At 41.3% G+C, this 13,948-nt stretch overlaps 3 protein-coding genes across 3 annotated transcripts; all 3 read left to right on the top strand.

Annotated features, from left to right (window-relative positions):
• The first annotated feature begins 412 nt into the window (after nt 1-412).
• LOC135632349 (heat stress transcription factor C-1b-like) lies at nt 413-2,287 on the top strand. The gene is made up of 3 exons (XM_065140848.1): nt 413-780; nt 867-1,516; nt 1,699-2,287. Exons 1-2 carry the CDS (start codon nt 430-432, stop codon nt 1,467-1,469), a joined length of 954 nt encoding a protein of 317 aa, XP_064996920.1. The 5' UTR covers nt 413-429; the 3' UTR covers nt 1,470-1,516; nt 1,699-2,287.
• A 3,030-nt stretch (nt 2,288-5,317) lies between these two features.
• On the top strand, nt 5,318-6,005 carry LOC135634027 (uncharacterized). The gene is made up of 2 exons (XM_065144156.1): nt 5,318-5,588; nt 5,737-6,005. Exons 1-2 carry the CDS (start codon nt 5,421-5,423, stop codon nt 5,782-5,784), a joined length of 216 nt encoding a protein of 71 aa, XP_065000228.1. The 5' UTR covers nt 5,318-5,420; the 3' UTR covers nt 5,785-6,005.
• A 154-nt stretch (nt 6,006-6,159) lies between these two features.
• LOC135634026 (proline-rich receptor-like protein kinase PERK2) lies at nt 6,160-13,929 on the top strand. Its single transcript, XM_065144155.1, has 8 exons — nt 6,160-9,529; nt 10,156-10,608; nt 11,491-11,577; nt 11,685-11,755; nt 11,871-11,947; nt 12,167-12,314; nt 13,011-13,169; nt 13,480-13,929. Exons 1-8 carry the CDS (start codon nt 8,725-8,727, stop codon nt 13,747-13,749), a joined length of 2,070 nt encoding a protein of 689 aa, XP_065000227.1. The 5' UTR covers nt 6,160-8,724; the 3' UTR covers nt 13,750-13,929.
• Nucleotides 13,930-13,948: the final 19 nt, after the last annotated feature.

Genomic DNA, 13,948 nt, shown 5'->3' with positions numbered 1-13,948 from the left:
CAAGGTCATGAACCTAGTTTGGGCCAAGGGTATCTGAAAACTAAGGCCCAAAAGTTAACCCTGGGCCGAATAATTTCAGGATTGGATCAAATTTGGTCATTGGAAGAAGGGAAGAGAGGTATGTAAGGATTTGGTTGCCGTACTTCTTAGTGCTTGTATCGATTAAAAATCAGACAAATAAAAAAAAATGTAACATCATAATAAATATTTTAAATTCAAGATAAATAATTCTGAAAAAATTAAATTGTTAACTAAAAAAAATCTAAGATTAAAATTGTGAGACGACGCCATTCGGTGGGCCCCTAAAAGTGTACTCTGGATCACACACACAGTGCCTCGCGTCCGATCACGTTGTGATCTTTAAGCCGACACGCGTCCTACGTTACACCCCCCCTATCGACTGCTCTTTGGTCCCTTCCCATTATCGCAATGAACCGTGCTTTGTTCCATAAAACTCCCAGGAGAGGTCTTCTCCTCATGTCTTGCTGCGGCTTATCAGGGAGAGAGAGAGAGAGAGAGAGAGAGAGAGAGAGAGAGAGAGAGAGAATAAGGATGGAAGGGAAGAGCAGAGGTTGCCATGACTGCCAAGAACAAGTGGCGCCATTCGTAGAGAAGACGTATCAGATGGTGAGCGACCAGAGGTTGGACTCCTTGATCCGGTGGGGGAACCAGAACAACAGCTTCCTCGTGGTCGACCCCAACGACTTCTCGCAGCTCCTCCTTCCCTCCTTCTTCAAGCACCGCAACTTCTACACCTTCATCCGCCAGCTCAACACCTATGTCTGCTGACCCTACTTCTCCTTTCACCACCATCTCTCTCCCACCCTGTCGAACTCACTCATACGTGCTCTTGGGTTGGTGTCCAGGGATTTCGGAAGGTGGATCCTGATAGATGGGAGTTCGCTCATGAGTCGTTCCTCAGAGGGCAGGCTCACCTCCTCCCTTCTATCACCAGGCGGCGGAGGAAGACCCAAGGTGTCCTGCATGAAAGCAGTAGCAGGGGCAGGGGAGGCGTGGATGGGGAGGAAGAGCGGCTGCTACTGCAGGAGCTCGAGAAGTTGCGGCAGCAACACAGAAGTCTCGAGGAGGAGGTGAAGGCCATGAGCAAGCGAGTGCAGGCCACCGAACGGAGGCCGCGTCAACTTATGTCCTTCCTCGTCAAAGTGGCCGAGGACCCCAAGCTTCTCCTGCAAAGACTCGTTCGCTCCAAACAGCAGCAGCAGCTATCTACGGAGAAGAAGAGACGGGTATTCGCTTCCCCTACAACAACTTTGCTGCCTTTCGATGAGGTTTCAGCAATGCTTAAGCCGTCACGTACGGAACCAAAACCACTTGAGGTCGGTGGTTTTGATCTTTCTGCACGTCAAACAAGTTCCCAACCTGAGTTTGGACTGAGCGGGACGAGTTCAGGGACAGCATCATCAACAGTAGCCTTCCCCTTCACCTTGCTCGACCAAGGATTTTTCTAGCCTTACGTCTGCAGGTGCTACAGTAGCGAGAGACAAAAAAACATCTGGTGATCAATCTTACTCTATCTTTGGAGAATCTAGTCTACAATTGGAAGACTTGCTTTAAGCGCATCTTCCATTACCACTCTGTATACTTGTTAACCTAGTAGAAGAGATCTTACATTCCGGTTATCCTTGTCTTGAGTCTTCAACGTTTACATGAGCCCTTGCTCTTCTGTTCTACTCTCAGTAAGCTACATCACAGTCGTGTATCATCGACGAGATGGGACTTGACGAGCTAATGATGGAAGGCAGAAAGAGAGACCCGGAAGCCGACCTTTTGCCTCCTCTTTTCTGTGGAGTGAATCGACACCGGACCCGGGGAAGGGATAAGGGAGCATGGAATTCGATGGCTTCACTTTCAAATGAAGGAAAGGAGGAGAGTGGTGGAAGGACGACGACAGACCTGGCGTTGCACACGCGGCCGAATTGCAGTGGTGGCGGCTCAAGACTAGCAAAGCACAGGTCCAACGACCAAAAGAACGACGCTCCCCTCGTAGTTACCTACCTTATGTTGGTAGGGACCCCATAAGATGCAGCACATGGCCTCCAATCACGAAACAAGTGTGTCAGGTGTAAGTCCAGTCGGGTAGAAACAAGAAAAAAGGACTTTTGTCGATGGAAAGCGGCTCCATCGTCGGGGAAAAGAGATAAGGGAACGGGAACCTGTGGTGGGACCCGTCGACACGAAGGTTCTACACTTGAATAGTAAGCTTGTTTGTTCTCCTTTTCTTTAGAGTGATGGGGAGTCCAAAAACGTCCACAACGTTCTCGGTTCAGTCTGCGCTCAACTATTGATGTCCCTCCATAAAGTAAGATCCTTCATGTATATAACTAATTATCATTATCGGTAGTTTAGCTTAAAGTTTTTATAATCTAATATATAATTATAAAATTTACAGGAAACTAAAGTTTTAACCAGCTGAGGGAGATTAATTAGTAATGGGTATATATGCTGATTTCTATCTTTTACAGTGAGCTTAAATTTGCAGATATAAAGTGGTCAATCAATACCTTTGAATTGATATATATTGCAAGTCAACAAATTCCTTACACTGCTATTTCAGGTTTTATCCTCCTCCGACTCTAAGATAGAAGTAGTAGTGACAAGTATGTTTAATATCGCATTTGTTTAATAGGAGAACCACGAACTTATAAAGCACAATACTCACTTCTATCCTCGTAGTGTCTTTTGGATCTACTATAAACTTTTGCGGGATCCACCCAGAATGAACAATTCCTATCAAACCCTCATGCTCAAACCGATGAAGTCAAATAATAACTTATCAAACGACACACTAGGTAGAAGCCCAAGTGGCATTGATTCCCCAATCGAGACACTGGTAAATGCATTTAGTTCCACATCGACTAAGGATCAAAGAAACTCAAGCCTTAAAAGCGATAAAATCAATTTTAGCTCAGTTCAGCAAAACCGTGCAAGACCCACTAAGAGCGAACAAATCTTTTCGAGTTCTCATGCTCATAGACAAATGATGATTCATCAACTAATGAAGCCCCACATAAAACAAACCTAACCTTATCGAGTACACAGTAACAATGCACAAGTCCTCCCCTTCTCCCAAAAATTTCTTTTGAGAAATTTGTTTAAAGTCAAAATCCATAGAGAAAAAAAGAAACCTCAAAGGATGCTAGACTATGATTCAGTATGTCATCACTAGCAATAAACTGAATTGACAAAAAAACTCTGGTGGATTTGTTACACCAACATTGGCTTTGGTGATTACTAACAATAGTGAGAAGGTCAATTTATCCAACTGAAAAAGGAAGAGAATTTAAGTATCTGACTCTACTTATGAGTTTACATGAGCATCTATTTTTGAGTTTTTAATTGGCAAAAGAAGCATATATTTCTAACAATATAGTTACAAGATGAACCATATATTCACTAAAGCACATAATATTAGCACACTCTCAAAATAATAGTATAGTTATGCTCCATCAAACTTAGATTTAATCTGGACCAGCTCAAGGACATTCATGTATCATGGTGATTAGCAGGTGCATATTGTTTTCATTTGACGAGGAAAGAAGCTTAGGGCAGACACCAATATCAACCTATAATACATGTTTGCTCATATCATATCCAATAATAAGAACTGTATATTTTCCATGATGAGGATGAGTTCATAATTAATGGTGCTAACCGTCTTACCAGAGTAAGTATCATAAAAAGGCTAATTTGTTGATTGCCAAGTCACTGATAACTAATGCTAGGTCTCATGTCTTCACTAGAAGAATGATCCAAATTCAATAATAACAATACAAATAAAGAGATTACCTTTATCTGAGTCTTCATAAACCCAAACAGGTCCACAATATCACCAGAAGACAAATGTAACCTTCAGTGACAAATTGTTGGCAGACAAATAGACATGGGATTCATAAAGAATACATATGATTGCCAGCATGTATAACTTGTTATCAAACACTTAGAAGGCTTAAAAGTCAACTCAGAATGAAACCTATTAATCATTTGGAAACAATCCATAGCATCAATCAATTATAAAGGAGAGAGATGTGCATACTAATATCATATAATTCATCCAACAATAAATTCCACATTAGCCATAACTAGTGTGAGCTCTCGGAACCACGAGGAATTGCTCTGGGTTGAACCTTACATGATTTTACACCTTTGGAATGGACCCAAAAGACTATAGGGTAGGAAAGAAGTCGCTTTTGGATCTTAATTAGGCCTTGACTCTAATTACCCAACCAATGTTAGACTAAATGTGGTCTGATATTATCATAGGGCTTAGTTGGGGAGTAAGGCTGAGAAAAATGTCCACTCTGGGATGGGCTGTAAGATTTTACTCTTTTGGGATGGACTCCAAAAGATATCTTTAAGAGAGGAGTCAAAGGGTCACTATGTTAGGCATCGACTCTTAATTAGACATTGCAACTCCTCGACCAATGTGATAAGAAATCAAGCTTTATTTTCCACCTCACAAGGCAAATTTGGAAACCTAGCTCAAGATTTAACAGCTATTGTGATCTACACATCAATGGTACTGAATGAAAACGTATTATCATGATCTTTTCTGCATCTTCAGATGAACAAGAACAAACGATTAAGCTAATAAGGTACGCTAAATGCACTTATATACCGTCAAAGAGAAAAGAAGCAGACCGACCATTACAAACAATAGCAAAATCATGAAATCAAGCATTGCGACTTCCAGATGAAGAAGCGCGTACCGGTCAGACGGGGCTGAGGAGCTAGTAGAGTTGGGGTTTGGGCTCGGACTGCATGCCGATGACGATGATGAGGATGACGAACCTGTAGTGTGTGAGCACCTTGGCCTTCTTCATCGCCCATGATCGCTCTTCAGGCACCTTGGAGCCCTTCCCGTCCCCAGCCTCGCCTAAAACCCTACCTTTACCGCCGTTGCTGCCTCCAACTGTTCACTTTAAGCCGAGAACGCGTCTGTGAACACAATCTCCACCGTCCATGTGGGCTGTTACAGTAAGTCCAATTTTTAGGTCAATAACTCATATAATTCCATATATTTATAAAAAATAATAATAATAAATAATAAATGTTTTAATATTTTTTATATATTTATAAAAATGATGTTAGAAAATGAAAAAAAATACATTTTCCCTTTTAAAATCATATATTAGATAATGAAAAACTATTTTCATATTAAGCTACAACACATCGGACCATGAGTTGGTCTATTGGGCCTCGATCTACGTTTACACCTATCGGGCCCTAAATTGGTCTGTTGGGCCTCGATCTAGGTTTCTACATAACGGGCGTTTAGGGTATCAGCCATCGCTTAGTTTCTCCCCTCTTCACGGTGATCATATCATTGTAGCGGCAGCGATCCGAGCAGCGCAAGAGATCAGCTATCGAGGAGGGAAGGAGGAGAGGAGAGCGGGGCAGAAATGGGGGGCGGCATGGAGGTCAACAAGAACAAGTACATCGAGGACTGGAACGCAGCGAGGGAGAACCTCGAGTTGAACTTCCGCTGGACCCGCCGCAACCTCGCCCTCATCGGCATCTTCGGCCTCGCCGTCCCCATCCTCGTCTACAAGGGCATCGTCCGCGAATTCGTACCGATCTCCTCCTCATCTCCATCCTCGTCTTTCTTTTCCCGCTTCGTCTTCTTTTTCCCCTCTTGATCCTCACCAGTATAAGTAAATCCCCTAATTGCTTGCCATCGATGGCTTAATCCTCTGTGGTTTTTGGTGTTTGTGGCAGCACATGCAAGATGAGGACGCCGGAAGGCCTCTGAGGAAGTTCCTGTGAGAGATCCGTCAAAGGTTGTGTGCTTCCCTTTCTTCTGAAATAATAATAGTATTACTGAAGGCGATGTCGTGATGTTGGTCGTCAGAGTTCTGTACGATTCAGAAACGCGGTTGCCTGATCCGTCGTTAGTTACTCCATCATGTTCCATAATTCTGCTTGAGTTTGATGTGTGAGAACCATGACTTGTGGTAAATCCATGGTGTACTTGTGGTTTCCCTTTCCTTCTGATTGTGCATCTTATAATGTTTATATAGGTCACTTGGTAGTGTATAGTAAAGATAAAAGATAAGGTAATTCATTTGAAGTAACCATTGCTGATAGTTGTTATGCTGCAATTATAGGTAAGGTCCTTTCTCGACTAGCTAGACATGAATTTCTGACACTATCTGCAAACCCTGTGAATGAAATGTTTAGTAGAATAATGAGCCCTCATGTGAATTAAGCAGCTTCTTGTGATGACAGCTGAGATGTTCTCCACAAGCAAGCATCATTGAAATTGATAGGAATCCTGTCCTCATCGACCGGTTATACCTGTCCATGCTGACATAAAAGGTTGGTCATTGTTAGTGTGTATAAGATGAATTGCATAGAAAGCAGATCAAATATTGATTGCTGGGAATTCAATCATTTGGAAGATATTGGTAGTTGCTTGTACCCGGCTTGCACTCTAAATTTATGGAATTGGATACTGAATTGCCTCACATTGCAAGTGCTGATAGTGTCAAATAGTAGTTTCCGTAAGACAAACAATGAACAATGTTGGTTAATTGCACCAAATATCTTGTCAAGCTATGTCGTTGCTGCAATTACATTTTTGATATATGGATGTCGTATGTTTTGACTTGGTTGGTTGTGCAGTCTGTTGCCATTTGAATCCTATGCTTTTGTAGCTTTGAAAAACTTACTTTCATATGTTGTGTAATACTATTTTTCTTTCTTCAGGTGCTTGAGGACATTTTGAATTGTTGAGGTTGTCGGTCTAAATTAGAAATGACTTGATATATGTCGTTCTCAAGTACTCAGAGACTAGTGGCTTAAAATGATGAGTTCCTCTCTGTAGAGAGCCCATAGGAACTGCACGATAGTTCTCAACTCAATGTTTTGTTTCGTAAAGACCAAATTAGGATTTCATGAATCTTTGACATAAGAAAATCTCACACTGATATAATAACAGGAGAAGCCAATTAGCAATATACATGAACATGGATCCTGAAACACAATCAGTCTGCAGTCTATATAAGGTCCATTGTATGCTGAGAAAGCACTAAGTAGTTTCAGAATCTTATTTGGAGTAATGACACCTGAACTTAAGATGATCTATGCTTTCATTCTGTCAAGAATTGGTAGCAATACTTGAACAAGTTGGAGACCAGTACCTGAACTTGGTTGGATTGATTTGTACAAGGATTGGTACGGAATGGATATGGTCAGTGCGGACCTAAATGAATATTTAGAAATTATTTCGGATTTGATATGAAGGTTTACTACAGTATGGGTCTATTGGTGTCCAGTCAAACTGGCATCGGTCAACTGTGGTATTTAATTCTATGATACAAGCATCTAAAGTATGTTGTGAAGTGATTGCATGAACCTTCAAGCATGATTTACTTTAAAATCGCATCTCTCTGTCAAGTTGTTAGAATTGTAATATATTAGCTTGTGTGTGTCAAAGCTTATTTTAGTAATGAGTAAATCTTTCTTTTTTGCAAGTGAAAAAAAGATTTACAATATGCTGTTGATATAACATACTTGGAAATCTTTTTTTTTTAACTTGCAAGTAAAAAAAAAAGAAGATTTACATAGATTTTAGTAATGAGTAAATCTGATCAACCTGTCATGGATCAGTTGTGCCATTCTTCTGATGGTATGACTTCAATTGTAGGAGTTGGCCTGCAGCATTATATATGCTGTTGGTTGCAAATATTAGCCAGCTTTGTGTTTGGATATATAAATTGCTGGTGACAAGCTATGTGGTTACAAACATAAAGAAGCTAGTTGATACTTGCAAGTATGTTGTTTCGATCAAGTTCAATCGCTGAGCTAAGTTTAGGAGTTAGACATTTATACACAAATTGATTAGTTGAAGTTGTCTCATTGGTTTCGTGTGCGGCTTTTCCTACTGACATCAAACCTATAGCAAGCTGAGTCCAATCTTTGGTACGACTCAGCCTATAATTCTCATAAGGTGGGAACGTTTTTATCATTTCTCACGTCACTTGCGTGTGCTGATTCTTCTATTGACTTCAACCTATTTATTTTAATTCCGAATGCTCAGCTCTGCACAACTGGAGGCAGATAGAACTACGGCATTGGAAGAAGAAACATCCCTTCCCGCGGTTACATGACAGTTTAATACGCGGGAATATAAATAACTTCTCTCTGCTTGAGAAGAGGAGGGATGTTCGCAGATGACCAAACGGCAAAGATTTGATGGGATTAGTATTGTTTTTAGTTGGCTTGGCGGATAGTGAGTTGCATCGACTGCCCAATGCGTCTCTCTTGGTGGGTGTGTGTGGGTTCGATGTTGTCGATGTTAGTTAAATCTGATCCACTGTAGCCTCTCTATTGTGCACAGTGAGAGCCAAATGTGTGCGGTTATAAGTCATTGGATCAACGCTATGGAAAGGTTAGTGGTTTTGACTTCAACGATCACGATAGAGACGGAGCCTCTCAACTACGCCTTCGTTGGTCGTTACAAACGAGTCGTATTCGGCGTGCACACTTACTGGCGCTGACACTTGAATGTCATGTAATTTAAGAGAAATACGAATTGGAGATGTTGGCTAATTACTGATTATGCAGAATTTAGGGGATTAAGATTTAAATGGAATTTGGACTTCTTCTTCTTCTTCTGACTTAATTATTTGGAGGGCCAACAGGCGAGAATTAAGTAGTGTCTGAACCGGTTTCCCGCCGGCAATTGCACCCGGTTTTGCCGCCATGTCGTCGCCTCCTCCGCCCTCGAGCCCGACGCCGTCGCCACGCAACCCCACGTCGCCGCCTCCTTCGATCGACCCCACGTCGCCACCTCCTTCCGCTCCTCCTCCGATCAACCCCACGTCGCCGCCTCCTTCCGCTACTCCTCCGATCAACCCCACGTCGCCGCCTCCTTCCGCTCCTCCTCCGACCAACCCCACGTCGCCGCCTCTTTCCTCTCCGCCTCCAACAGCTCCTCCGCCCGCACCTTCCTCGTCTCCTTCGCTGACGCCGCCGCCCGGTATTCCGCCGACGTCTCCGCCCACGCCGCCTCCGTCGAGCCCCACCCCTCCCCCGGCGTCTCCTCCGCCGCAGGCGCCTCCTGCCTCGCCTCCCGTGTCGCCATCGCCTCCTCCTCCTATGGTCACACCTCCACCGTCGCCTCCGCCACCGGTGAACCCGCCCCCGCCTCCGCCGAGCCGGTCTCCCCCTCCGGCCCCACAATCACCACCGACTTCGCCACCTCCGCCGCCACCAAAGAGCCCGTCTCCCCCGCCGCTCGCTCCGTCGCCTCCTGCGCCACCGACGCCTCTGGGATCTCCTCCACCGCCACCCGCCCCCTTAGCCTCCAACCCTCCGCCTCCGTTTAATGCGTCACCGCCGCCACCTCCGTCTTCGACAAAGTCAAGCGAGACATCGACAGCAGCAATAGTTGGAGGAGTTGCCGCTGCTGCTGCCATCGTCGCATTGTTGTTGGGCATATTCCTCTTTTGCTACTGGAGGAGGAGAAGGCAGCGGTCTTCGCCTCCTGCTCCGCCGCCATATTTAGGTGCTTATTTCTCTCTCTCTCTCTCTCTCTCTCTCTCTCTCTCTCTCTCTCTCTATATATATATATATATATATATATATATATATATATATATATATATATATATATATATACACACACACATATATTTATTCCTTATAAAACATCTAAAACCCTAACGATTGATATTGTTAATACTGGTAAAAATTAAAGCAGATACTGTTTTCATTTGTATTGGCAAATCCAATTTTACCAACTCAACTTCGACTGCAGTTGAAATGTGAAACACAAGAGTCTGTTTTTTCTTTTTGAGCAAAGCAGTGGTAATTTGTTCATTTTAGATATCATTTCACTAGATGAGGATGGCTGTATTTAATTGGTGAAATTTGTGATTATTATGGATAGAAAAATAATGCTTTTCCTATTTTCCTTACACAGTGATGGATTTCTTATTTTCTGGATAATTGGCTCTTGCAATTGACTGTGATTTATCACTTTATCTGGAAATATAAGATAGGTTTGCAACTGTAGGATACCATTTAGGATTTATTATAGATCTTTTTTAGTTCAATCTATACTTCTCTGATTTTATGAGAAACTTGTTCTCCATATTCTGTACTCACCCTATCTTCTCTTTGCATCATCAGTTGATCCATATGCTCCAACCTCACCAGCAATATATACTCTTGCCACAAAGCCATCTGTCGGAAGCAAAGACTTAAGTTCTGGTTCCCAGCTCTCTGAACCCGAAAATCCATTTTTGCCATCTTCACCTGAAATTGCCCTTTCATTCGCGAAGATTGCCTTCACATATGAAGAATTGGCAATGGCAGCAGATGGATTCTCTGATGCTAACCTTCTCGGAAAAGGTGGTTTTGGGCATGTCTATAAAGGGATATTTGATGGAAAAGAAATTGCTATCAAGAAATTGATGTCCGGAGGAGGACAGGGGGATCGGGAATTCCGGGCAGAGGTGGAGAAGCTCAGTCGTGTTCACCACAGACATTTGGTATCATTGGTCGGATACTGCATTTCTGGAAGCCAGAGGATACTTGTTTATGAATATCTTCCGAATAAGACTCTTGAATTCCACTTACATGGTAATCTTTAATCGAATGAATACCTAGTCATTGTTTATTATATCAGCTTCTTTTGCAACTTGAATACGATACGTAATGATTTTTGCTGAAGTTCATTGTGTGATTGGAAATTAAAAGAATTTGATGCTAAAAGTAGTGCAAGACAGTTTGTTATGGATATGCTTTTATTTAGCATATTAATGTCATATTTTCACATCATCGAAACTAGTAACACAAGATACTTAGATTATTTACGTGGATATTAGTTGTTCATGCTAACTGTTTATCGATCTAGTTTTTCTCTATGACTTGATTTTTTTCATGTTACCTCTTCGTGTTTCTGTATTTCTGGTGTTCTTTGATCTATTTGTTTCTTCTAGTTTTTCTCTAATATTATTCGGTGATAATATAAATATTTATTTTTATTTTTTATTTTCTTTTCTGTGAAGTATAATGATTTTTGAATGAATTCCAATCTTAATAATGACTTAAAAGCATAGTTAAAATTAGCTTCCTTTGGCATGGTTAAGTTCCTGTTTGTTGACAGGAGATCGTAAAACACCATCGAACGCATTAATACCAAAGGAATAGCAAAACATCATCCAATCTGTTAATACAAAAAGAATAAGTTCCATTCCTGTAGATATATAGCTCCTTAGCTTAGTGGTCTGCTACTGAGCTACCTCGAAGGTGGTGGCTGTATCTTGTTGATGTGGAACTAACAGAAGTAGTCTGGAAAAAAAATTCTACATAAGTGCAGCATGAATTATGGCACTGCAGTTCATAGGCTTTTCATTCAAAATTCTGTTGATTCGAGACCTCCAAAATGGCAATTTGTATTTGCTTTCTACTTGCTTCTTTGTGTTTGTTTCTCCCTTTTAATGTAATTTTGTTCTTATGCAGGGAAGGATCAACCAACTATGGAATGGCCAACCAGATATAAAATTGCTGTGGGTTCTGCAAAGGGATTAGCGTATCTGCATGAAGACTGTCAGTTCCTCTGTTTCTTTTATAGTATCAAGGCTAATTTTTTGACCGTGCTCATGTGACGACATATGGAACTATGTCATAATACCATCACCTCTGATCTTCTTCAGGTCGCCCTAAAATTATTCATCGTGATATTAAGGCTGCCAATATCCTTCTTGATTCAAACTTTGAGGCAAAGGTAGGAAAAATGATCACTTGTCATCTCTTTCTCGTGTCCTGATCGTTTATAAACTATTGACTGATCCAGTGACAAATCCTTGATTGGGAATTACTAAGTTGAAGACAACATGCAGGTTTCAGACTTTGGACTGGCTAAGTTTCAAGGTGAAAGTGATACCCATGTTTCGACCAGAGTTGTGGGAACTTTTGGGTGGGATGAAGCATATTTCCTTCAGTTTGTCTTTGTTTTGGTTATATTAGCCTTTCATGTAAAAACTGATTCGTAACTGCTAATCATTTGGATTATGTCATTCGATTCACGAAATCTGTATGCAATTTTGCTTGTAGGCCAGACATCAAAATATTAGTCTTTCAACTGTGATACAAGATACCTGTAGTTACACCATGTCTTGTGTTCTTTTTCCTGTAGGTATGTGGCACCAGAATACGCAACTTCTGGCAGACTCACAGATAAATCCGATGTTTTTTCTTTTGGGGTCGTGATGCTGGAGTTAATCACTGGAAGAAGACCTGTTTATTCAAATCAATCTTACATGGATGAGTCTTTGGTTACCTGGGTTGGTCTCTTTCCGATAGAATCTTTTTTACTGTATTTGCACCGTTCGCATCGTTCCTTGAACTGTGAACATTTCTGGATAACATGGCTTTTGAATTGTCATTTTAGTACTGCACAATTGTTTCATCAATTGTGAATTCGTAAATGGCATGTAGTTCTCATACTGTTTGGATATAAACTGAATTAGGATTTATAACACGTTCAAGAACTTTGAAGCACATCTATGTTGTCTTACCTCACAAGATTTAGGTCCATGTTTTGCAAATTATGTTATTGTTGTCGTCTGTAATAGCTTGCTTATCGCTAGACTGCATGATCATTATAGATCATAATTCTATTGTTACACAGCTGTTGCCCATGGATTATAATAAAGCCAACTGTTTGAAATGCCTATTATATCTAGAAAACCTTCCACATTGTGGAAATAATGAGGATATGAAGACATTCTTAATCATGGTTGTTACAAAAGCTGACTTCTTCTCTCATGTTTCCAAATTAGTATCACATTGTATCTACATATTGATTTTAAGTGATTTTAAGTTAAAATTGACCTAAGCTTTCTTGTTTACGCTGTTTGTTTTGCCCCTCTCTCTCTCTCTCTCTCTCTCTCTCTCTCTCTCTCTCTCTCTCTCTGTCTCTTTCGTGTCGTAGGAACATACATAATTGTTTAATTGATGCAATTGACTTGTTGTTACAGGCAAGACCTTTGCTGACACAAGCTGCAGAGGTGGGCAACTACGAGGCCCTGATCGATCCACATCTGGAGAACTACGACCCTAATGAGATGATACATATGATTGCTTGTGCCGCTGCTTGCGTGCGCCAATCTGCAAAACTTCGTCCAAGGATGAGCCAGGTAAATTGGCCTATTTGTCTTGTTGTCGATACACGCTTAGTGATAATCTTGCTAATCAAAAAAATAAAGCTTGCCGATACGAATCAGGTTCTACTTTTACACTCCCAATGTTCTTGTTCAAGATGCAGATCATCTAACAATTTTCTGCTTTTGCATATTATCTTTTTTTCTGGTTTCTACTTACATCCATTCTCACAAAAAATAATAGATCTTGTTTATGGCCTGCTTGGAAATACGAATGTTCATCATATCTAATGAGTCTTTTTAAGTTTAGGAAACAGGAATGAGTTTTTTGATTTGGATTGTGCAGATTGTTCGATACTTGGAAGGAGAAATATCTCTTGAGATGTTGCATGGAGAAGTTTTGCCAGGCCACAGTGCTCTCCAGGCTTCATCCACTTATGATTCTAGCCAAAACAATGAGCATATGGTAAGGTTAAGGCGGATGGCATTTGCAAATCAAGATACGAGCAACAGCTTATTTAGTGAGCCGATCAGCGAGTCTGATCCAGAAGCATATAATGATGAGATCAGCAGATTGAAGAAGAAGAGCACCTCAGAATCCAGTTCTGCTGTATAGGATTTGATTTATGTATACATTTGTTGTACAATTTCTCCCGCTTGTGTTTTCTTGTTGCTATATACGATTCATGTGCACCTGCTAACTTGTGGGTGGGTAAATAAACCATAGTTTGAAGGGTTGATGTGATGGCTGTATACTCTTTTGTAATTTATATAAAGCATGGTCGGGGATTCGTTACTTCCGAACCTAACCGGAA

Source organism: Musa acuminata, chromosome BXJ3-3 (assembly GCF_036884655.1).
Source record: "Musa acuminata AAA Group cultivar baxijiao chromosome BXJ3-3, Cavendish_Baxijiao_AAA, whole genome shotgun sequence".
Classification (NCBI taxonomy): Eukaryota; Viridiplantae; Streptophyta; class Magnoliopsida; order Zingiberales; family Musaceae; genus Musa; species Musa acuminata.
This window is presented reverse-complemented; position numbering and strand designations above follow the sequence as displayed.

Coding starts and splice junctions, on each gene's coding strand:
- LOC135634026 (XM_065144155.1), top strand. CDS start 8,725: ATGTCGTCGCCTCCTCCGCCCTCGAGCCCGACGCCGTCGCCACGCAAC. Junction 11,756..11,870: donor ATTCAAACTTTGAGGCAAAG/GTAGGAAAAATG, acceptor GACAACATGCAG/GTTTCAGACTTTGGACTGGC. Junction 12,315..13,010: donor ATGAGTCTTTGGTTACCTGG/GTTGGTCTCTTT, acceptor TTGTTGTTACAG/GCAAGACCTTTGCTGACACA.
- LOC135632349 (XM_065140848.1), top strand. CDS start 430: ATGAACCGTGCTTTGTTCCATAAAACTCCCAGGAGAGGTCTTCTCCTC. Junction 781..866: donor TCCGCCAGCTCAACACCTAT/GTCTGCTGACCC, acceptor GTTGGTGTCCAG/GGATTTCGGAAGGTGGATCC.
- LOC135634027 (XM_065144156.1), top strand. CDS start 5,421: ATGGGGGGCGGCATGGAGGTCAACAAGAACAAGTACATCGAGGACTGG. Junction 5,589..5,736: donor AGGGCATCGTCCGCGAATTC/GTACCGATCTCC, acceptor TGTTTGTGGCAG/CACATGCAAGATGAGGACGC.